At 41.8% G+C, this 23992-nt stretch overlaps 1 protein-coding gene across 6 annotated transcripts in view; it reads left to right on the forward strand.

The window, feature by feature from the left end:
* The window catches only part of LOC109898080 (CMP-N-acetylneuraminate-beta-1,4-galactoside alpha-2,3-sialyltransferase), a 91598-nt gene that overhangs the window by 24661 nt on the left and 42945 nt on the right, over positions 1-23992 (forward strand). For all 6 annotated transcript variants that reach the window (XR_004211213.1, XM_020492861.2, XM_031833593.1 and 3 more), the window contains exon 4: positions 6652-6744. Coding sequence is in view for 5 of the 6 variants with exons in the window: in XM_020492861.2 (XP_020348450.1) it covers positions 6652-6744 (93 nt within the window). In the remaining variant the exon portion in view is untranslated. The remainder of the gene's footprint in view (positions 1-6651; positions 6745-23992) is intronic.

Genomic DNA, 23992 nt, shown 5'->3' on the forward strand with positions numbered 1-23992 from the left:
ACAGGCTGTCTGTGAGGGCAACCGTTTTCTCTTTACTTAATTGATCTGTTGACAACTGGTGCCCTCACCAACGACCAGCCCCACCTTGACTAGAAACCATTTTCCTAATAATTTTAGGGCCCTCTTGGGGATATATTTAGCTTGCTGGAAACAGGGATACTGTAATTCCTGTGGCACTTTCTGATTTAGTTCCTCGTTTTAGATTTGGTTCATTAAGAAATTATAGCAGCCATGACTGAATTAAACCGTGAGTTGGTTGAGGGTTGTGGTTTGATGTGGGTGTCTCGTGTGTTCGTAGGTGGTAAGAGTTAAACAAATGATTTAGCCAATTAGCTTCAGCCAGCTGGTGCGTGACCGTGGCAAAGTTGGTTTGACTTTGGATAAACTCGTCCCAAGGCTTGAATTGCTGGCGCATAGAGCCTGGTAACAGTGTGGGACTGTTTGGAATTCAGGGGTAGTGGATTTACTGAGTGACATGCTAATCAATTCAAATTCTGTTAAGAGGCGCGGCTCTAAATCGAGGCGGGAGAGGGTTGTCACTAATTAACACAGCCACAAAGCCATAAACCTTGCCTATTTCTAAAATGCCTCTTCTTAAAATCTGATTTTAAAGCTAACACTAACCACACTGCTAACCTATGCCTAACCCTAACCTTAAATTATGACCAAAAAGCGCATTTTTGTAGTCCATTTTTACTTTGTGGCTGTGGAAGCGAGTGGAAAACAAGATGTTCTATCACATGAACCATATTATTTTGGGGAAGCACAATTGAGTTGGGCATATAAAGTTTACGTGTAAAAACTATTTCTAAGATGCGTACTTTCAGATTTTCTAACTCACTTCCTTAAATCACTTGCGCTGCTTGAACTTTGAAGTCCACAATGTAGGGGGGAGGTTCTAAGGGTTGCACTAGATGGTGATGGACAGAGATTAGCCAATAAAAACTGGTGGCTGTTTGACGCTCCTGCCGTAAGTGCTCATTTGAGTGGGTGAAAATAGACTAAGTCGAGGAGTGAAGTTGGGGGAGGTGCATCTGACAGCCAAGTCTGACACTGGTCTGGTTTTCTAACAGCAAGGCTAAGTGCAACATGGCAGCGTTGCGATTCTTTATAAAAGGTTGTTCTCCAGCCACCATATCACACACTTAAACTGAGAATGTATGTGTGTACATTGTATAATAAATTGGTGAAAGAGAACCTAAAATATCACATTAATTTGTACATTTCTATTGTATACATGAATTGTGGCAAAGTTGGTTCCTGTTTCAGTCACGTCTTTGGTCACATTCGCGTGGTTCTAAGAAAAACACCCTAATGATTGGTTGACAAACGAGCCTCCCACAATGCATGCGATGACAGCAGGATAAAGTTGGTGAGCCTGACAACTGCAGTGTCGGAACTTGTATCCCCATAATGCAACACACACCAACGATGGTCACCAACTTGACAAAAGGGATCCGCTCAGAACGCACCCATAGACTCCCATTCAAGTTCCATTCTGAGGCGCTGTAAAACCAGACGTGCAACTTGTTACGTTCCCCAGCAAGAAAACCAAAAATGATGCCCAAACACGAGGGGGAACTGACGGCCACTGACCAACAAGCAAAACAGGTGGGGTTTTAGGAGGCGTTCTGAAAGACACTCATGGGGTTGTCTTCTGAAAGTTGACTAGCAACAACAACTGGAACAAACCTAAAAGACCCACCATGAGCATCCAGTAAATTTGCTCAAGAGGCAAACAAAATAAAATCCCACACCAAACTTAAAGACGGGAAGCAATCAAAAAAAGGAATATTTTAGACAAAGGAATGTTTTTCTAGAAATCAAATAGGGAGCGCCAACTAAAGGTCTCTCAAAACAACTAGAGTCCTGAGCTAGCCACTTTCAGTATCTTAGCAAAAAGAGGGGCAGGGAAACATCTTTACTCTGTTCTACAATCAGCTGCTTCAAGTGTCAACTGTAGGGACCCTCTATTCCTTCAGTGGTCCTAGAAGATACTTGCTCACCTTTGGGGTTTTCAAAGGAGAGGTCAACTCAGGGGGTTTAGCAAAATCCAGATCACCCATAAATGTCTCGGACAGATCGACCAGGGTGGGATCGCTCCTCAACACTAGACTTGCTCCCGGCGACTTTCGTAGACAAAGTATGTGTAACGGCACACACTAGGAACACTCTAGGGCACTTTTCTGATAACCCATCAGCTTTCTCTTCTCTGGGTTCCTTACAAATGACAGGATTTGGAACGACCTTCCCTCCAGCCACATTGTTTCCCAAAATGAATGAGACCCCCTTTACCGGTAGGCTAAGCCTCACTCCAATGATAACGTAACTTGTTCAGACTTAAGTTCAGACTTGAGATCCATATTATACAAAGGAACTTCCATGCAACCATCTCCCATGTCTTGTACTAACAGACTGTAACCAGTTACTGAAGTGTCAGACAAAGGCAAAACACCCTCCAAAATGAAGGCCTGGGATGCCCCAATATCTCGCAGTATCTTCACCGGCTGCTTAAAAGCATCGCCACTCTGCAGAGATATGAACCCTGCGGTACAAGCCGACTGTAAGGCAGCCGGTGAAGATTCTGCGAGACATTGGAGCAGCCCCGTCCTTCATTTTGGAGGTACAATCCAGCTGCGCCCTACATGCTAATGTGCTATATGTGCTAAAGTCCAATCTCAAATCAATAAATGTAAAAAAACAAAACCTGTAACAAGCTGCACTCCGAATTGATGATTACTTGGGTACTGCCAGCTGTGGGCATGTTGACAGGATCCAAATAAACCCAACCCAAGGAAAACTGTTGCGGTACCCTTCATTCTGTGACATACAATTTTTTCCTATCATCTCGCAAATCTCAGTTTTGAACGAGACTGACTTTATGACCAAAATTACACATGGTTGTCAATTTTGACACTAGAATAAATGTTTTGATGCCTCATAGGTCATTTTCCAAACAAAAAGTTGCTTTTTTAGGGGCAGTCGTGTTTCCAAATTTAGGAAATGTATTTACAGTACCAGTCAAAAGTTTGGACACACCTACTCATTCAAGGGTTTACTTGTACTACTTTATACATTGTAGAATAATAATGAAGACAAACTATGAAATAACACATATGGAATCATGTATTAATCAAAAAAAGTGTTAAACAAATCAAAATATATTTTATATTTCAGATTCTTCAATGCAGCCACCCTTTGTCTTGACAGCTTCGCACACTCTTGGTATTTACTCAATCAGCTTTACCTGGAATGCTTTTCCAACAGTCTTGAAGGAGTTCCCACATATACTGAGCACTTGTTGGCTGCTTTTCCTTCACTCTGCGGTCCAACTCATCCCAAATCATCTCAATTGGGTTGAGGTCAGGTGATTGTGGATGCCAGGTCATCTGATGCAGCACTCCATCACTCTCCTTCTTGGTCAAATAGCCCTTACGCAGCCTCGATTTTTGGGAGGTCATTATTCTGTTGAAAAACATATGATCGTGTCACGCTCTGACCTTAGTTCCTTTTTTATGTCTTTGTGTTAGGTTGGTCAGGGTGTGAGTTGGGGTGGGTAGTCTGTTCTTTTTTCTAGGTTGTTATATTTCTATGTGTTTGGCCTAGTATGGTTCTCAATCAGAGGCAGGTGTCGTTCGTTGTCTCTGAGAATCATACTTAGGTAGCCTGTTTTCCCCATTTTGGTTGTGAGTGTTTAATTTCTGTTTAGTGTATGTTCACCTGGCAGAACTGTTTCGTTTTCTATTCGTTATTATTTTGTAGTGTTCAGTTTTTCTATTAAAATATGACGAACCATTACCACGCACCAGACGAAAACCGTTACAGATAGTCCCAAAAACAGATGGGATGGCATATCACTTTCAGAATGCTGTGGTAGCCATGCTGGTTAAGTGTGCTTTGAATTCTAAAATCACTGACAGTCACCAGCAAAGACCCCCCACCACACAATCACACCTCCTCCTCCTCCATGCTTCACGGTGGGAACCACACATGTGGAGGTTATCCTTTCACCAAGAGTGTGCAAAGCTGTCAAAGCAAAACGTGGCTACTTTGAAAAATATAAACTCAGCAAAAAAAGAAACGTCCTCTCGCTGTCAAATGCATTTATTTTCAGCAAACTTAACGTGTAAATATTTGTATGATCATGACAAGATTCAACAACTAAGACATAAACTGAACAAGTTCCACAGACATGTGACTAACAGAAATGTAATAATGTGTCCCTGAACAAAGGAGTGGTCAAAATCAAAAGTAACAGTCAGTATCTGGTGTGGCCACCAGCTGCGTTAAGTACTGCAGTGCTTCTCCTCATGGACTGCACTAGATATGCCAGTTCTTGCTGTGAGATGTTACCCCACTCTTCCACCAAGGCACTTGCAAGTTCCCGGACATTAATGGGGGGGATTGGACCTAGCCCTCACCTTCTGATCCAACAGGTCCCAGATGTGCTCAATGGGATGTTAGGCTATCTATCCGCCAATTGAAGCTCAACAGAAGTTGGGTGATGTAACAGGACAGTGACCCAAAACACAGAAGTAAATCAACAATAGAATGGTTTCAACAGAAGAAAATATGCCTTCTGGAGTGGCCCAGTCAGAGTCCTGACCTCAACCCGATTTGAGATGCTGTGGCTTGACTTCAAGAGAGCAGTTTACACCAGACATCCCAAGGATATTGCTGAACTGAAACAGTTTTGTAAAGAGGAATGGTCCAAAATTCCTCCTGACCATTGTGCAGCTCTGATCCACCACTACAGAACACTTTTGGTTGAGGTTATTGCTGCCAAAGGAGGGTCACCCAGTTTTTAAATCCAAGGGTTCATATACTTTTTCCACCCTGCACTGTGAATATTTATACAGTGTGTTCAATAAAGACATGAAACGTTTAATTTTTTGTGTTATTAGTTTAAGCAGACTGTGTTTGTCTATTGTTGTGACCTGGATGAAGATCAGATCAAATTTTATGACAAATTTATGCAGAAATTCAGGTATTTCCAAAGGGTTCACATACTTCAATTGTAAGAAACTCAAAGTAAGGGCCCATGGACTCTTGATCTAGTGGTATGGAAGACTACATAAATTCAGTCTTTAACTTGTCATGGTTTCAACTCACCGGGTCTGGATCTTGGGACCAATATCCTGGTATAAATCTTGGTTTTGGCTCCTGGATATTACCTTAATCTTTTGTTTACAAACCATAAGACACTCAGTTTGAAGAAGACAATGCTCTCTGATCATCGGCTGATCACTCCCTGCCCGTAGGAAACCCACCCAGTTGACTACTTTTAAATGGCAATGTCAATACTAAAACAAGTTCATGGCAAAATAAAGATAGATGTTTAAATAATCACTTAACCTAACATAATTCATTAGATGCATAAGTCATTCAATCAAGTTTCAGATTCATATAATTAACATTTTACTGAGTAAAATAGAGATTTTCTCAATTCAATTTAAAGGTTTTGAAAATTAGGTAAAACATATGTTTTTACTATTTTAATTTGATATACAAATAAAATGTCAACAATTAATCTTTAATGGAAGTTTAATCAAAATTATCACTACTGTGCATGATTCATCCTTTATCACTGAATCATTGGATAGAGGTGAGAGTTAAATAAATGACAGCGCTGAGGGGCTGCCCCCCCTTTTCGGTGAAAAGATTTTCAGATTTTTTTACCAATTAGCCCCTTATTAAAGCTGCTACACTACAGCTGCTCCAGTCAGAACAGTTTCCGGGTATGTGAGGCTAAACAGTTTGAGGGTATAAATGCTCTTATGCATTATTAAAGAAATGACAATCTGTTTACAGTATAATTTGAGGATCTTTAAAGTAAGAGCCATCAAATTTATCAAAATCTATACTTTGCAATCTTATTATGGATTCAAAGGTTCAATGATCTGGTTGTTTGTTCTTAACAGTTACACTTTTACAGTGTACTCCTGGTTCTTTTTTAAGGCTTATGCAGCTTTTTAGGCTTTTAGATTCTGTTTTTTCAAGTTTTATTAGTCGTATGTACAGGATACACCAGGGGTACTCAAGTACTATTTGGGCTCGCGCAGCAGTCTAAGGCACTCTTGTTAGTGGAGAGAACATTTTGTCATTTTGATGCAAAATATTTGCAATTCTACAAATTTTTCCATGTCTAATTTGTGTTTATATGACACCAGGGGTTGAAACCCGACCAAGACCCCTTTCTGGGTCCATATCCGGACCACAGTCCGCCAGTTGAGTATGGGGGGGTATACACTGTCCAACGGAATGCTTACTTGCATGTTCTTAATTGACAATGCAACAACAATAAGAAATAATACAAGATAAGAATATGAGCATGAAGTAAATGGCCTTTCTTCTAGCCTAGCGGTTAAGAGCGTTGGACCAATAACTGAAAAGTTACTGGTTCAAATCCCAGAGCTGGCAAGGTGGAAAAATCTGCCGTTCTGCCCTTGATCAAGACAGTTATCCCCCAACAACTGCTCCCCATGCGCCGATAACCTTGATTAAGGCAACCCCCTGCACCTCTCTGATTCAGAGGGGTTGTGTTAAATGTGGAAGACACATTTCAGTTGTATGCATTCAGTTTTTACTCGGTATCCCCTTCCCTTTCTTCTCCTTGCGTGACCGTCTCTGACTTTCCTCTTTGTTCTACAGGCCTTTGGAGCTGATGTACAAGTATGGCAATCTCAGCGAGGGAGTCTGCAAGCCTGGCTATGCAGCTGCTAAGATGACTGCCATTTATCCAAAGTAAGAAAAATCTTTTAATGTGCATGTGTTATCATCTGATCTGTTTTTCAGTTTTTATAATTTGGTTTCTGATGCATTGATATGATTCAGCACCCCATAAATATTTCCTCTCCCATTTAAGTAAAGCGTTTTACTTCCGGTTGAGATGATGGCGCTAATTTGACGGCCTTATTCAAGATTTTATTTCACTCTCTGACCACACCTTTCCATCTCATTAACATTCAGTTGTACTTTCTAATCACCAGTGTCCTACTGTATTATATATTCCGCTCAGCATGATCACAATAAACCCACAGATTATTGTCAGCTCCATCTCAGATACTATATGAGTCGCTTCCTCCATCCAGAAAAAAACTTCCCCATAGAACCATTTCCTTATCTGCTGACAGGCTACTGGCCCATTGTCCGGCCCTCCGCAGCTAGTTAGAGGCAGCCATGGAGAGTCATAGGTGACTCAGATGGTCCTCTCATTGGACAGATCATGGGTTAAAGGTCAGGGCACCCTCAGTGACTCCCAGTGAAGATGACCTTCCTGTGGATTCATCTCAATGAATCTTTCATTTGTAATGACCCAGTATAAACATGTGTTTCCATAGCGTTGTGGATGGTAGGATATCAGTGACCTTTCACCAGGCAAAGCGTCTTTCTCTATTTTTATTTCCTTGATTCCTTGGGTCCTCTCTCTTTGCCATCTCAAAAAATATTGGTGGAGAAGATCTGAGAGAGAGGACCTCGGATGTTCTCCTCCAGTGTGTTTTCAGAAGGAGGCGAGGAGAGAGGGCACAAGGAATCAAGGAAATAAAAATTGAGATAGACCCGACCAAGACCCCTTTCTGGGTCCATATCCGGACCACAGTCCGCCAATTGAGTATGGGGGGGTATACACTGTCCAACGGAATGCTTACTTGCATGTTCTTAATTGACAATGCAACAACAATAAGAAATAATACAAGATAAGAATCTTTCACTGCCTGGTGAAAGATCACTGATATCCTACCATCCACAACACTATGGAAACACATTTTCATACTGGGTCATTACAAAAGTCAGGCACATTCTATTTTACACATCATTATCTATTACAAATGTCAGATGTCTCAATAAGTTACCACTGACGTGAACTTTATTTGGTTGTTTTGATATTGGTCGTTATTAAAAGGAAAGCGTAATTCACTATGAACGATACATACACAAATACCTTCTCAAAGCTTGCAAGGAACGATCATGTTGTGTAGTGAATGTTGACTTTGTCTTTTTGGGGACAAGAGAAGACTTTGGTCAGTGAGCGATCCCGATCCAGTTCACATTTGTGTTCTTGTCTATCCAGGTGTTTCTCCTTCTAACATATAGAACATTTTATATTTAAGTTTGATCTAATATTACCACAACATTCTCAACATGCACATTTTTAGCTCCGTAAAGCATGACAAAGCAGATTGGAATACATTCCCTTTATGTTTCTCTCTTGATTTAATGTGTGACGCAAATTGAATATGTAGTATGCTTATTGGTCATAGTATGGATATAGTTAATATGCCAAAAGTTCCCGGATGGCGTACTACATTCGCCAAAATATGAAGTATACAAGCAGCTTTTAGGACCCATAATGCAATTCATCAGAAAAATGGGCATGGCTTCACAATGTTTTCACATTTGAAGAAAATGGCAGAAAATATGCAGCTGAAGTCTGATGAGAGCGGATACAAATTCATTACTTTAACTAATTATGACAAATGTTAAGAAAATGTTGAGCAATATAATAAAGTAATGACTTTTCAAATAAGTTGCGTTACATTGGCTGACAATTTGTTAGCTATGTGAGCCTTATGAACCACATAGCATATCATTACAGCAGTTGCTTGTATGTACCGGTATGTTAGCTAGCTACCTAATGTTAGTTGGCTACTAATACATCGAACTTGCCAGGCAGTATATTAACTATATGTTATCATGGCCTCCAGAGTGGCACAGTGGTCTAAGGCATGCAGTGCTAGCTGTGCCACTAGAGATTCTTGGTTCGAGTCCAGGCTCTGTCGCAGCCGGCTGTTACCGGGAGACCCATGGGGCGGTGCACAATTGGCCCAGTGTTGTCCAGGTTATGGGAGGGTTTGGCCAGCAGGGATGTCCTTGTCCCATTGCGCACTAGCGACTCCTGTGGTGGGCCGGGCGCAGTGCATGCTGACACGGTCGCCAGGTGTACGGTGTTTCCTCCGACACATTGGTGCTTCTGAGTTAAGTGGGCATTGTGTCAAGTGCAGCTTGGTTGGGTTGTGTTTTGGAGGATGCACTTCTCTCCTGAGTCCGTACGGGAGTTGCAGCAATGAGACAAGACTGTGACTACCAATTGAATACCACGAAAAAGGGGTAAAAAACAATAGCATATATATATATATATGCTATCTAACTAACTACCCAATGTTTATTGTCTTGATTATTCATGTCATTCTTAGCTAAGTGGTATAGTCATTGTGCATTCTCAATGGACATTGTTAATTCTGGCTCTCTACTCTGATTTCAGAGCACTCTCGTCTGAGTGTGTCAGAGCACAGAATAACTGATGAGTTTACAAACGCTCAACACCCGATGAATAAGGCCGGTGTTAGTAAACGTCAGCAAAGAAAAAACATAATTAAAATGTGTTGCCAGCAGCACAGTTACAGTCACCAACAAACAGCCTAACCAGCTCTGCTACGGTGGGTAAAATGGTCAGAGTGAGGTGTTTTCTCATTTGTGTCTGGAAGTAGCTAGCAATCTAGCCAAAGTTAGCTTGGGTGCTTGACTGCCGAGGTCAGAATGCTCAGATCAACCCTACTCCTCGGCCAGATTATCCAGTGTGTGCTCTGAACGCACCGAGAGCAAAACACATTGAATTTAAGAATGGACAATCTGTCAACTCTTGATTTTGGAACGCCCAGAGCGCACTCTGGCACTCCAGATATGAATTTACGAACACACCCAAAATTGTAAAATGTCTAGCTAGTAATTTGATATGCTAACAAGCTAGCAAGAGGTTGCATTGCAACAGCAGCAACTTCCGTTAGACAGGCAAAGCCCTAGTACGCTCACCGGAAACGATACAGTGTTTACATGATAATTAAATTAACTAATAGTATGTAGTATATACTCATTAGGTAAGTAGTATACATTGTTAGTATGGGTATTCGAACACAGCTCAGATCTTTTATCCTCTGCACCAGCAGAGAAGCGCTCTCCCATATGTTTTCAGTTTATAGCCATGTCAGTATGGTTAATCAGGAATTCCACGCTTTCTTTCAAACCTTCTTATACATACCAATATTTCCCTGGATTAGTTATCACTTCACCCATCCTATTTACATTTTATTCATTTAGCAGACATTCTTATCCAGAGCGATTTACAGTTAGTTTACAGGACAACCACATATCACAGTCCTAGTAAGCTACTTTGAGGAAACATGTACTAATCAGTCAGAGCTAGTAAGGCAGAAAAAGTCAAGTGTGAGTGTTAGTTCGGGGGGTGATGTGAGATTATTTAAGATACTCTTGGAAGAAGTAGGATCTGAAATGTTTTCTGAAGATGGACTCTGCTGTTCTAACTTCAGGGGGAAGCTGGTTCCACCATTGGGAGCTGCCCTCCCAATGGGGCGGCAGCGTAGCCTAGTGGTTAGAGCGTTGGACTAGTAACTAAAAGGTTCCAAGTTCAAATCCCTGAGCTGACAAGGCCAGATGATTGTGCATCTTTGTTGCATTCTTCACATATGATTTGGCACAGTATTTGCAAATGTACACAGCTTTTCCTTCTACATTAGTGGCAGTGAAATGTCTCCATACATCAGATAGTGCCCGTGGCATTTTCCTGAAAAGATTAGAAAACAATGAGTAGAAAAGAAAACAAATACAATTCCATGAACAGATAAATAGTTAGATTAAACAACTCCATTGAAAGATAAATGTTTTAAAATGAAACATGTATGGAAACAGGTGAATTAACACTCCTCCTCAAGCAAGCTAAACCCCACATGGTAGCAAAAACTAACTGGCATAAATTGTTAACAAGTTAGAAATGATTTAAACACACTTTGCTGTAGGCTACTATTTACTAGTTAACAAATCATCATGCATGTCATATAAAATATATTCACCCCACCCAGTATTGTAATCAAAGCTTGCCAGAAAGAATGTAGTCCTTGGCTCAGACAGTGTAGTAGTTTGGGCCCAAATGCATCTCATTAGTGTGCAAGATCTTGACAATCAGCTGTACATGTGATGGAAGAATGCACTGTGCATGTAGAGGGTTGCAATTCCATTGAATTGGGGATAGTTTAACCAAAATATGCCATAAGACCTAGAATTGCCTTAAGTGTATCCCAACAAAAATATTCACTATTATAAGTTAACTCTTTTGAAGAATTTAAGCAAAATTCCCCAAATTCCCAGGCTTAACTTCCAATGGAAAACTTCCGGAAAAATCCCGGAAATTTACCAGAAAGTTTCCGACCCTTTGTAACACTACCTTAGATATGGAATATCAAAGCTGTTCACGTCATGCGAGCCACAATGCACACACTCTTTTTGCTCTTTAGATACACACGATGTCAACACCACGCCACTCCTGGTTACCTTGACTGCATCATTGTCCAAAAAAAAAATAGTCCAACAAGCAAATCTATTTATAAAACCCTTTTTTACATCAGCAGATGTCAATGTGCTGTACAGAAACCCAGCCTAAAACCCCAAACAGCAAGCAATGCAGATGTAGAAGCATTGTGGTTAGGAAAAACTCCCTAGAGTAGCAGATACCTAGGAAGAAACCTAGAGAGAAACCAGGCTCTGAGGGGTGGCTGGTCAGGTGGATATTTGAAACTGAAACTCAATCGGACTTCAGATGTATGGGGAAAAAACTCTATAAAAAGGTAGAATCATCAATTGGAAATGTTGTTTGTAGGAGTCTTACAGTTACTATAAGTCCTGTGGTGGAATGATCAGCTTACTGTGATGATACCCTTACTGTGGAAAATACCCTCATCAGATGTATCTGACATATCAGGTGACATGTAGTACAGTGCCATTTAAGTCCAGATTGTTCATCAGGCTCATTTTGAGTCAGACTCATTTTCCACAACAATTTTAGCTCTTTTTGTTCCATTCTTGGACTTCACTGTTGTCCACACATTTTTCTCGCTAACTGTACTCGACATGCTTTCAGCCTCATACGACACTTCTGCTTCCGCCATGTTCCGCTTCCTACCAGCATCCGCCTCCTCGTTCAAGCTCTTCAATGGATTCTGAATCATCTAGCGTGTTTGCAGGCAGAGTAAAAAAAACAAACAAAGGATTATCTTTCCGGACCTTTACATGCAGTTGGTAGATACACCCAATACAAAAATAAAATTAAACGATTGTGTACTCAGTCCTTCCTGCCTGTTATATTGAAATATTTGCTACAAACAATTCACTGAACCCAGGTAACTATTCTGTCAATTCTGATTTGTCCCTTAGCCTAACCTTAAATTAAAGGTTAGCAGTGTGATTTTAAGAAGAGAACATTTAAGTGTTTCCGACTTTGTGGCTGTGTTAACTAATGATGACCCTACACTTGGACACCTTGCCATGGAGCAAACTTATCACAATTCATTGGATTATTTGTAAAGGTTTACTTATTTTTTACCTAGTCTGCATAAAAATAAATCACCATTTTATAAATAGTAAAATTGTGTGATATGATTGCATTTTAGAACCCGGCTCCCCCCGTCGCCCCAAGATGGTCTTGACCAATAACGTTTTAGGCAAATTTGTGTTGCATGGCCGGGTGTGCAGGGTTTGCTCGTTTGACCATTCCATTGATCCCTAAAGAGAAATCTCCATCCACCCGGGACACCAGGGCATGCAAAACGATCTCACCCATTGCTTCAATACATGCTCCAAACTGTTCCCTATTTAGGTTATCCATATTAACTGAGCTCATATTCTTTCTATTTCTATGGCAGATTCAAGGTCACAATTTAGATAGTCATTGATATACAGCTTGCTAGCTTGCTGAAATAAGACCGGGACAAAGAATATCGGTATTTGATAATGTCCGTGTGCATGTCCAAAAATTAACACGGTTTCACTGGAATTATCAAACGGCAAGAGTAAAATGTCAACCCTTAACATGTCAACAGATTGTATAGGCATGGTTTAGCTGAGACAGGTACACTCTTAAGAAAAAAAAGATGCTAAGTAGAATCATATAGGGTTTTTCGGTTTGTCCCCATAGGGGAACCCTGTTTGGTGCTGGTTAGAAACCTTTCCAGAGGTTCCAGCTAGAACCCTCTGTGTAGGGTTCTTCAAAGAACCCCCTGTATATGGTTCTACCTAGAACCATTTTATAATCTAAATGTTCTTCCTAGAACTGTTCTACCCAGAACCCCTTTGTCTTTGGAGGGTTATGGTGGAACCTTTCTATGAAAGGGAAGGGGTCTGATTATCCTTATATTTTGTATTATTTATGTCAATACATTACATTTTATAAGGCCTTTCTTTGAGGGCCTAACAGTGGTGTTAGGAATCTCCTGGTTTGGCCTACAAATTACATTATGCTGGCTTGCAAAGTGATGTGTAATTCCTATTGGAATCCAGCCAGAGTTAGGAAATCCAATAAGTGGAATTGTTAATCATCCGCAACCTGCATTCATAATGGCTGCCAGGATAGGAATGATGGAATACTGAGACTACCTCAATCATCTAAACTGGAACAACCATCTCAGTAACGGGTGCAATAAATCCAACAGATTAGATTGGTTTAGAAAACTGTATGTTATTTATCTTTGTGTAGTATAAAATGTATTAACCAATCAATGTTCATACAAAAACACATATTACAGTAAAACAAACTATTCTGAAAATCTCCATGCGATAGAACCAATATTTCCCAGCATGCTCTGTAGAACTGGTAGTCTTTTTCTGAAATAATGATGTTCACCTGACTTACAGTATGCCTGTCTTAACTGAAAAGGTGCTCTCATAGCTTCCATTAGCTAACTAAGGTTAGCATGCTAGCTAGTTACACTGACAGCTGTCAGTCTGTGCCCTATTTGTTGTTATTTCTCTGCTACATGTGGAAATCACCACAATGTTCCCACCCCAATTCCTGAATATGTATTGCTTCGGTCTTGGATGTGGAACTTGAGGTGGGCCTTTAAACGATCTGCCCCACCCTGATACAAATAATATCTTAATGTCAGCACAACTGAACAGTTTTAGTGTTTTAGGAATTTCTTGTCATATCCCCACAATGTTTCCACAACCTAAATAAGCATTCTGGGAACCTTTTAAAGAGACTAAATGTTTTCTGGGAACGTTCTTGTAACATCAAGTGAATGTTTTTGCAGCCTAAAAGACACTTTTAAAAATTAATATATATTTATATAGGCAAGTCAGTTAAGAATAAATTCTTATTTATTTATAACATGGCCTTGGAACAGTGGGTTAACTGCCTTATTCAGAACAACAGATTTTGAACGTGGCAGCTCAGGGACTCGATCCACCAACCTGTTGGTTACTGGCCCAACGCTCTAACCACTAGACTACCTGCCATTGTAGAGTCATCTGCACAACTGGACAGTTTGTGTGTTTTGGGAACATAATAATATAGCCACTGTACATCTGAGGCAGAATGCCTTAAAGTGAAGACCTGTGAGCAGTAAATAGACAACATAATACAATGCTAGCTGAAACACTAAATCAAAGACTTGTTAACTATGTAATATGCATTTTACATGCATTGTTGAACATGCACCCTGAAACTCAATCGGACTTCAGATGTATGGCGAAAAAAACTCTATAAAAAAGGGAGAATCATCAATTGGAAATGTTGTTTGTAGGAGTCTTACAGTTACTATAAGTCCTGTGGTAGAATGATCAGCTTACTGTGATGATACCCTTACTGTGGAAAATACCCTCACCCGTATCTGACATATCAGGTGACATGTTGAGGACAGTAAACATCTACACTGAGGTCATGCAGAATTTATTTTCATTGGTGCAGGTGGCAGGGCATTTTGAAGGAGGTTTTCCGGCCTCTGGGTGAACTGTTGTTGCTCCCTCTCACTGTAAAGACCAATGAGATACAATGCTGTGCAGAATGACAGCTCTTTCTCACCCTTGCCACCACCATCATATGCCCCTGAATCAGTCAACTACCTGCAATGAGGGGTGGAACTACTGAATGTCACAAAGCATCTGATTTCAATGGATGATGGAACCATTGCTTTTGTTAGTAGCGTGGCACATACATTCATCACAGGTTTTTCATATTCAATAGGTTTTACCTTTGTGTGGTCTGTCAAGACGATGTGGCTAATCATTCACAGACAGAAGATAGACAGCAGTAAGGTTTGTTTGTCAAAACAACATAGTGGTGATGCTACAAACTAGTCTTTCTGTCAGTGGATTGGCAACTGTTTGAAACAGTGAGCAGGAGATTCCCGTTGAGGCATAACCCCTTGTAGTTATTGTAGTGTTCCCATGCATTCCTGACAGTTGTCCAGACAGCGTTCGCTCAGCTAAGTCTATGTCTTGATCTGTTTTTAGATGCATCTCTGCATTTCCTCTCACTCTATGTTGGATGAAGGATGCTGTCACCTCTCGCTCGCTCTCTCTTTCTCTCTGCCCATCCCTCCCTCGCTGTACTCTGGGTGCTGATAAAGACAGGGACAGCCAGTAGATGATCTGAAACACAACTCCTGTAATCCTGTAAAGCATGCTGCCTCACATTAATCAGAGCATCTCCTGCCTTACGTCCACATGGGGGTTCTGTCTGTCTAGTTGGTGTCTGGACATTGCTTTCGGAAAGTGTTCAGACCCCTTCCCTTTTTCCACATTTTGTTACGTCACAGCCTTATTCGAAAATATATATTTAAAGAAAGTCCTCACACACAATAACCCATAACGACAAAGTGAAAACAGCATTTTTGAAATGTTTGCAAACGTATTAAAAATAAACTGAAATACCTTATTTAAATAAGTATTCAGACCCTTTGCTATGAGACTCGAAATTAAGCTCAGCAGCATCCTGTTTCCATTGATCATCATTGAGATGTTTCTACAACTTGATTTCAGTCCACCTGATTTGACATGATTTGGAAAGGCACACACCTGTGTATATAAGGTCCCACAGTTGACACATGTCAGAGTAGACAACAAGCAATGAGGTCGAAGGAATTGTCCATAGAGCTCCGAGACTGGATTGCGTCGAGGCACAGATCTGGGGAAGGGTACAAAAACATTTCTGCAGCATTGAAGGTCCCCAAGAACACGGTGGCCTCAATCATTCTTAGATGGAAGAGGTTTGGAACCACCAAGTTTGAAACCTCTTCCTAGAGCTGGTCGCCCAGCCAAATTGAGCAGTCAGGGGAGAAGGGCCTTGGTCAGGGAGGTGACCAAGAACCCAATGGTCATCCTGACAGAGCTCCAGAGTTCCTCTGTGGAGATGGGAGAAACTTCCAGACGGACAACCATCTCTGCAGCACTCCACCATTCACGGCTTTATGGTAAAGTGGCCAGACGGAAGCCATTCCTCAGTAAAAGGCACATGACAGCCGGCTTGGAGTTTGCCAAAAGGCACCTAAAGGTCTCTCAGACCATGAGAAACATGAATGATGAAACTAAGATTAAACTCTTTGGCCCTATGGTGAAGCATGGTGGAGGCAGCATCATGCTGTGGGGATGTTTTTCAGCGGCAGGAACTGAGAGACTAGTCAGGAACGAGGGAAAGATGAACGGTGCAAAGTACAGAGAGAACCTTGATGAAAACCTGCTACAGAGTGCTTAGGACCTCAGACTGGGGCGAAGGTTCACCTTCCAACAGGACAACGACCATAAGCACTTTTGGGTTCTGTGTTAAACTTGAAATGTTGCTTTCCTAGAGACTGGTTAATGGTTATCTGTACGGCCCAGTTGGCTTTGGAATGTGTTGGATGGACAGGAGGAAGTCACAGTATTGCTATATTGGATATGGATGGACATATGTGCATAAATGAGGGGTTGAGGTCAGGTCAGATCCCCTTAAGGGCGAAATGATGGTTTATTACCCTATTACTTCATCTTCCTGTCGAACCATAAGATGTTTATTTTTTGTTTACCTTTATTTAACTAGGCAAGTCAGTTAAGAACAAATTCTTATTTTTAATGACGGCCTAGGAACAGTGGGTTAACTGCCTTTTTCAGGGGCAGAACGACAGATTTTGTACCTTGTCAGCTCGGGGATTCAAACTTGCAACCTTTCGGTTACTAGCCCAATGCTCTAACCACTAGGCTACCCTGCCTTCCCAATATAAGGATTGGAGAGAAGGAGGAGTGCCTAAACTGGAGTATATATACTTGTGGTGGAAACATGTTTTGTATAATGCAGCTGTATTGATCCTCTGGGAAGAATTAAACATAGTTAAGCTTTCATAGTTTCCCTTTGAGTTATTTGAGAATTAGAACCTCAGAATTAGATTTAGAACAGTTGGCTCTGCAGGTAAGACCCTGGTGGGGTTTGTTCCCCGCTAAACCTGTAACAAGAAGGTGAAGGTCTCAGTTGCACTGGCCGTGAGAGCGCAGAGTGTGAGTGTGTGTGGGGGTGTGTATGAAGGTTTGAACAAGCTCTATTATAAGGGTTTGAGTCCGCTATTGTAAGGTTTGAGGCCTCTGTTTTTGTGCTAGACGAGGTTTGCATCCTCAAAAACGGGTTATATGGCAATAAAGAGAGGTTGGTTTTATGCCCTGTTGGGGTGGTGAACCATGAAAGATTATGTGGAAATAGGAAGAGAAGTGTGAATAATTTTGGAGATGTGGCTTATCAACAACAGTGATATTTAAGGCGCAATACTGGAATAAGACATTAAGTCATCCATATTCTCCAGTAATACATTTGCAGATTCTATAGTATAGGTTCTAATACAAGGTATTAAGGTCCGTAACCAATTCATAGGTACGAATACCATAACTATTATCCGGGGAAGTGGGTAGCGCTACCTTGGAAAATAGTTAATAGAAGGTGCGCATTATAGACGGGAGTGAAGAAATCTAAAATACCCTGAACACCTTCGGGAGAGGTTAGGAAATAACTATTGATATGGCAACAAATGGCCCCGATTCTCCCTGTAATAAGGAGCTAGAGGATTTTAATAAAGCAATGGAGGCTCTGAAAGAAGTGCACAAGCATTCTACAAATTTGTCTCGAATATGGGAAAAATTTAGCAAACTGCATAAAAATCGTGCAACATTTCCCTGCTAACAGAGAATTCTAATCAAATAAAGAATTCAGGGAGGCAATTATGACTTGGCACAATGACAAAGAATCATCAAAAAGCTCAATATACCAGCATTTTGATGTCAGCATTCTATCAACAAAAAAATACAAACTGATAAAACTGGAATTAGTATTAGTACTCAGCCACAGAAAGACTGGGTACAGGAGTGCATTGATATAACTTGCACGTCTGCTTTGATGGCAGGTTTGAACCCTGTGATCAAAACGGTAACTGCGGGGGTCCTTTTTTTGTTCTTTTTTGAGGTTATCATGGAAGGGTATATTAGATCATGTCTTAATGCATGGTAGGAATAATTTGACCACAAACAGGTGTGTGTGAACCCGTTATGGGATTTTATGAATAATGACTAAATTATGTATACATTTAACGCAGGATTGTAACTAACAGAATTCTACCCTGTCTGATGAAGAATGTTTGTACATAGGCAAAGAGGAAGTGTTAACAGACAACCTGTGACCACAGTGAAACTAACAGTAAAGATGTCTGGTCCCCAACCAGGGACGGGAGAAACCGTTGGGCTTGCAGTAGATTGTGTAACGTAGTAGCATATGCTAAGCAATATGTATGTGTTGGAATGGAATTGAAAAACAGCATTGTCATTGTCTTAGAGGAGGAGGGACATTTATGACGTAATGAGAGGTATATAAACCAATGTACATGAAATGATGGGCAGAGCTCTCGAGAATAAACGTCACTGACTATTTTTGACTGGTCTCCATCTGTTTCATTTCCCCCAGAACATTACAAACTCTGGGTACAGACTGAGTATTTGAATTGAATTGGTTAATGAACACATAAGAAGTTAAAAAGGGTCAGGTGATAGACTTGTACGTGGGAGAAACGGATGTACAGTTGAAGTCGGAAGTTTACATACACCTTGACCAAATACATTTAAACTCAGTTTTTTCACAATTCCTGACATTTAATCCGAGTAAAAAAATCCCTGTTTTAGGTCAGTTAGGATCACCACTTTATTTTAAGAATGTGAAATGTCAGAATAATAGTGGAGAGAACGATTTATTTCAGCTTTTTTTTATTTATTTCATCACATTCCCAGTAGGTCAGAAGTTTACATACACTCAATTAGTATTTGGTAGCATTGCCTTTAAATTGTTTAACTTGGGGCAAACGTTTTGGGTAGCCTTCCACAAGCTTCCCACAATAAGTTGGGTGAATTTTGGCCATATGTACATACCCCAACCAGAAGCCATGGATTACAGGCAACATTCGCACTGAGCTGGATGTGGCAGGGCTTGCAAACTATTACAGACTACAAAGGGAAGCAGAGCCACGAGCTGCCCAGTGACACGAGCCTACCAGACGAGCTAAATCACTTCTATGCTCGCGTCGAGGCAAGCAACACTGAGGCATGCATGAGAGCATCAGCTGATCTGAACGACTGTGTGATCACGCTCTACGTAGCCTGACGTGAGTAAGACCTTTAAACAGGTCAACATACACAAGGCTGCGGGGCCAGACGGATTACCAGGACGTGTGCTCCGGGCATGTGCTGACCAACTGGCAGGTGTCTTCACTGACATTTTCAACATGTCCCTGATTGAGTCTGTAATACCAGCATGCTTCAAGCAAACCACCATAGTCCCTGTGCCCAAGAACACAAAGGCAACCTGCCTAAATGACTACAGACCCGTAGCACTCACGTCCGTAGCCATGAAGTGCTTTAAAAGGCTGGTAATGGCTCACATCAACACCATTATCCCAGAAACCCTAAACCCACTCCAATTTGCATACCGCCTAAACAGATCCACAGATGATGCAATCTCAATTGCACTCCACACTGCCCTTTCCCACCTAGACAAAAGGAACACCAATGTGAGAATGCTGTTCATTGACTAAAGCTCAGCATTCAACACCATAGTACCCTCAAAGCTCATCACCAAGCTAAGGAACCTGGGACTTAACACCTCCCTCTGCAACTGGATCCTGGACTTCCTGACGGGCCGCCCCCAGGTGGTGAGGGTAGGTAACAACTTCCATGCTGATCCTCAGCACTGGAGCTCCCCAGGGGTCCGTGCTCAGACCCCTCCTGTACTCCCTGTTCACCCACGACTGCATGGCCAGGCACGACTCCAACACCATCATTACGTTTGCAGAAGACACAACAGTGGTAGGCCTGATCACCGACAACGACGAGACAGCCTATAGGGAGGATGTCAGAGATCTGGCCGGGTGGTGCCAGAATAACAACCTATCCCTCAACGTAACCAAGACAGATGATTGTGGACTACAGGAAAAGGAGCACCGAGCACACCCCGATTCTCATCGACGGGGCTGTAATGGAGCAGGTTGAGAGCTTCAAGGTCCTTGGTGTCTACATCAACAACAAACTAGAATGGTCCAAACACACCAAGACAGTCGTGAAGAGGGCATGACAAAGCCTATTCCCCCTCAGGAAACAAAAAATATTTGGTATGGGTCCTGAGATCCTCAAAATGTTCTACAGCTGCAACATCGAGAGCATCCTGACCGGTTGCATCATTGCCTGGTACGGCACTTGCTCGGCCTCCGACCGCAAGGCATAGTCACTTTAACTATACATTCATGTATATACTACCTAAATTGCCCGGACCAACCAGTGCTCCCGCACATTGGCTAACCGGGCTAGCTGCGTTGTGTCCCACCACCCGCCAACCCCTCTTTTTACACTTCTGCTACTCTCTGTTCATCATATATGCATAGTCACTTTAATTATACCTACATGTACATACTACCTCAATAAGCCTGACTAAAAGGTGTTTGAAAAAAGAATAGCAAGGCTATATACAAATGTATTTTTACTGTTGTTTTATTTCTTTACTTACCTACACACACACACACACCTTTTTTTCCCGCACCATTGGTTAGAGCCTGTAAGTAAGCATTTCACTGTAAGGTCTACTACACCGGTTTTATTCGGCGCACGTGACAAATAAACTTTGATTTGATTTGATTGATTAGACTAAGTATGATTTCAGATACTGATCTTTCATTACCAGGCCACTTGCAACAGGAAACCAGGGACAAAGGGGGGCTGTAATGAGAAGAGTTATTACCAGCACTAAAAGTTTCCATTTAGAAATGTACATTCTAGCCGGGATGATGTGTGCTAAGTTGAGAAGCTTGAATTTGAGTCATAGAATCAAATTAAGCACTAAGGACTGTCATTCTGAATTTGGGTTGGATCATTTATAAAACGTTTTAGTTATGATTCGGATGCAGCGAGAGATAGTTACTATCGAACGGTGAGGGGTGGGGGCGCTGCTCAAATTTATTAGGCCTAAGGAGGCTCCAGAAACCTTATCTCTAAGTATCTTCCGACAGTGAGGCTGTTCGAGAACTCACTGGATGATAGCTTGGGTCAATCATGAAGGTTTTTTTTGTTTTCTTTTGTTTTACCATGTCATCAGAATTGTAATGTTAAATCACATGGATACGTTGAGATGGCTGGATGATACTGTACAATGAATTGCATACAAGGCTCATAATCTGTGTTTTGCGATAACGCAAAGTGTACATCAAGATACACCAGGCTGGGGGTTTGTGACAGTGTTGGTCTGGTCCACACACAGTACTCCTTACTGCACCTGCAGCGGTAAAGATCGCCAGGTCTCTGCTTGGTGGGGTGCATAGTTCTTACATGAGGTCCAGCTGCATAATGGGTGAGCTTGAAGACACCATGACAGAGGAAGTGGAGCTAAAGAGAGGGAGACTAGATTCCACTGTAGACATACAGATGGGTTGGGTTTGGGAGCTACTTTTAAACATCATAGTTGGTTTAGGTTAGCTGCTTCATTGGTTAATGCATCATATGAAAGAGGATAGATAGTTGGGATAATTGTACTCTAAACAACATTTTGAAGGCATTGATGTGAAAGCATGTACAACGCTGAGTTACCTCAAGAGGATTTAGCATTGATTAGGGATAACCATGTGTTTATCAGGGGGCAATGGAGGAGATGGGGAACAAAGTGAAAATGACATGGCTTGGGAACACCTCTCGGAACCTGGGGCCGGAAAGGGGAAGTCTGGGTGATAGCACGAGGAGGCTTTTTAGGGCATTCATTTTTGTGGAATTCAGCAGAAAAGTATCCTGTAGGCATAGAGTCAGGTGAAGAGAGAATAGGAATTGTCATGGTCTCAGACTTTGGTTTTCATGCATGCATAATTATGCATAGCTTACCATATTGTTAATACTGTTATGTTTTGTGTGTCTTTTTGTAGCTTTACAAATCAAATCAAATCAATTCAAATTGTATTGGTCACATACACATGGTTAGCAGATGTTAATGCGAGTGTAGTGAAATGCTTGTGCTACTAGTTCCGACTCTACAGTAATATCTAACAAGTAATCTAACAAATTCACAACAACTACCTTATACACACAAATGTAAAGGGATGAAAAGAATATGTACATATTGTGGCAAACCTCTTCAAGGTTAGGAGCGTTTGTCACAAATTAAGTGGGGAAACTGTCACCAAATCACCCAAGAATGAGAGTTATTTCGAACAGGACAGTACCTGTGTGTTTGTTTCTCCGTCCTGGTCCACCCAGGCCGTAGGCAAAGGTCAAGGGTAGCAGGGTTCGGTACACGAATCTGGTTCTTGGTAGGTCCAGGTCCAAACGCCAACAGGTAAGTCCAAAACAGTCCAGCTCATACACGGTAAATCGAGCCAATCTCTATTGTCTCTTTCTCTATTGTTCATGGATCCTTCTAGCCCTCTCTCTCTCTCTTCCTATTCCTGGTTTTCTTGACCCTTTATCTGTGGGTCGGCTCCACCTTCTGAGGGTTCCCCTTGCTTCTGTGACTTGTAGTTTTGGCTGCCAGCCATTTTGTGATCTGTAGTTCTGATCGGGGTGGCCATTTTAGTGATCGGGCAGAGCCCGTTTATTAGTTCTGCTCTCACATATCTGCCATTTATCACTCAACCCCCTTCTTTGCCACAATATAAATATATGGATGAGCGATGGCGTGCGACATAAGCCAGATGCAGTAGATGGTATAGAATACAGTATATACATATGAGATGAGTAATGTAGGATATGTAAACATTATTAAAATAGCGTTATCTCAAGTGACTAGTGATACCTTTATTAAGTCCATTTATTTAAGTGGCCAGAGATTTGAATCTGTATGTTGGCAGCAGCCTTCTCTATGTTAGGGATGGCTGTTTAACAGTCTGATAGCCTTGAGATAGAAGCTGTGTTGCAGTCTCTCGGTCCCAGCTTTGATGCACCTGTACTGACCTCGCCTTCTGGATGATAGCGGAGTGAACAGGCAGTGGCTTGGGTGGTTGTTGTCCTTGATGATCTTTTTGGCCTTCCTGTGACATCGGGTGCTGTAGGTGTCCTGGAGGGCAAGTAGTTTGTCCCCGGTGATGCGCTCTCCCTCTGGAGAGCCTTGCGGTTGAAGGCGGTGAAATTGCCATACCAGCCGGTCATACAGCCCAACAGGATGCTCTCTATTGTGCATCTGTAAAAGTTAGTGAGTGTTTTAGATGACAAGCCAAATTTCTTCAGCCTCCTGAGGTTGAAGAGGTGCTGTTTACGTTGAGTGAGAGGTTATTTTCCTGACACCACACTCCGAGGGCCCTCACCTCCTCCCTGTAGGCCGTCTCGTCATTGTTGGTAATTAGGCCTACCACTACCACTGTAGTGTCATCTGCAAACTTGATGATTGAGTTGGAAGCGTGCATGGCCACACAGTAATGGGTGAACAGGGAGTACAGGGAGTACAGGAGAGGGCTGAGAATGCACCCTTGTGGGGCCCCAGTGTTGAGGATCAGCAGGGTGGAGAAGTTGTTTCCTACCTTCACAACCTGGGGGCGGGCCGTCAGAAAGTCCAGGACCCAGTTGCACAGGGCGGGGTCGAGACCCAGGGTCTCGAGCTTAATGATGAGTTTGGGAGGTGTTAAATGCTGAGCTGTAGTCAATGAACAGCAATGAACAGCATTCTTACATAGGTATTCCT

The sequence above is a fragment of the Oncorhynchus kisutch genome, linkage group LG10, assembly GCF_002021735.2.
Source record: "Oncorhynchus kisutch isolate 150728-3 linkage group LG10, Okis_V2, whole genome shotgun sequence".
Classification (NCBI taxonomy): Eukaryota; Metazoa; Chordata; class Actinopteri; order Salmoniformes; family Salmonidae; genus Oncorhynchus; species Oncorhynchus kisutch.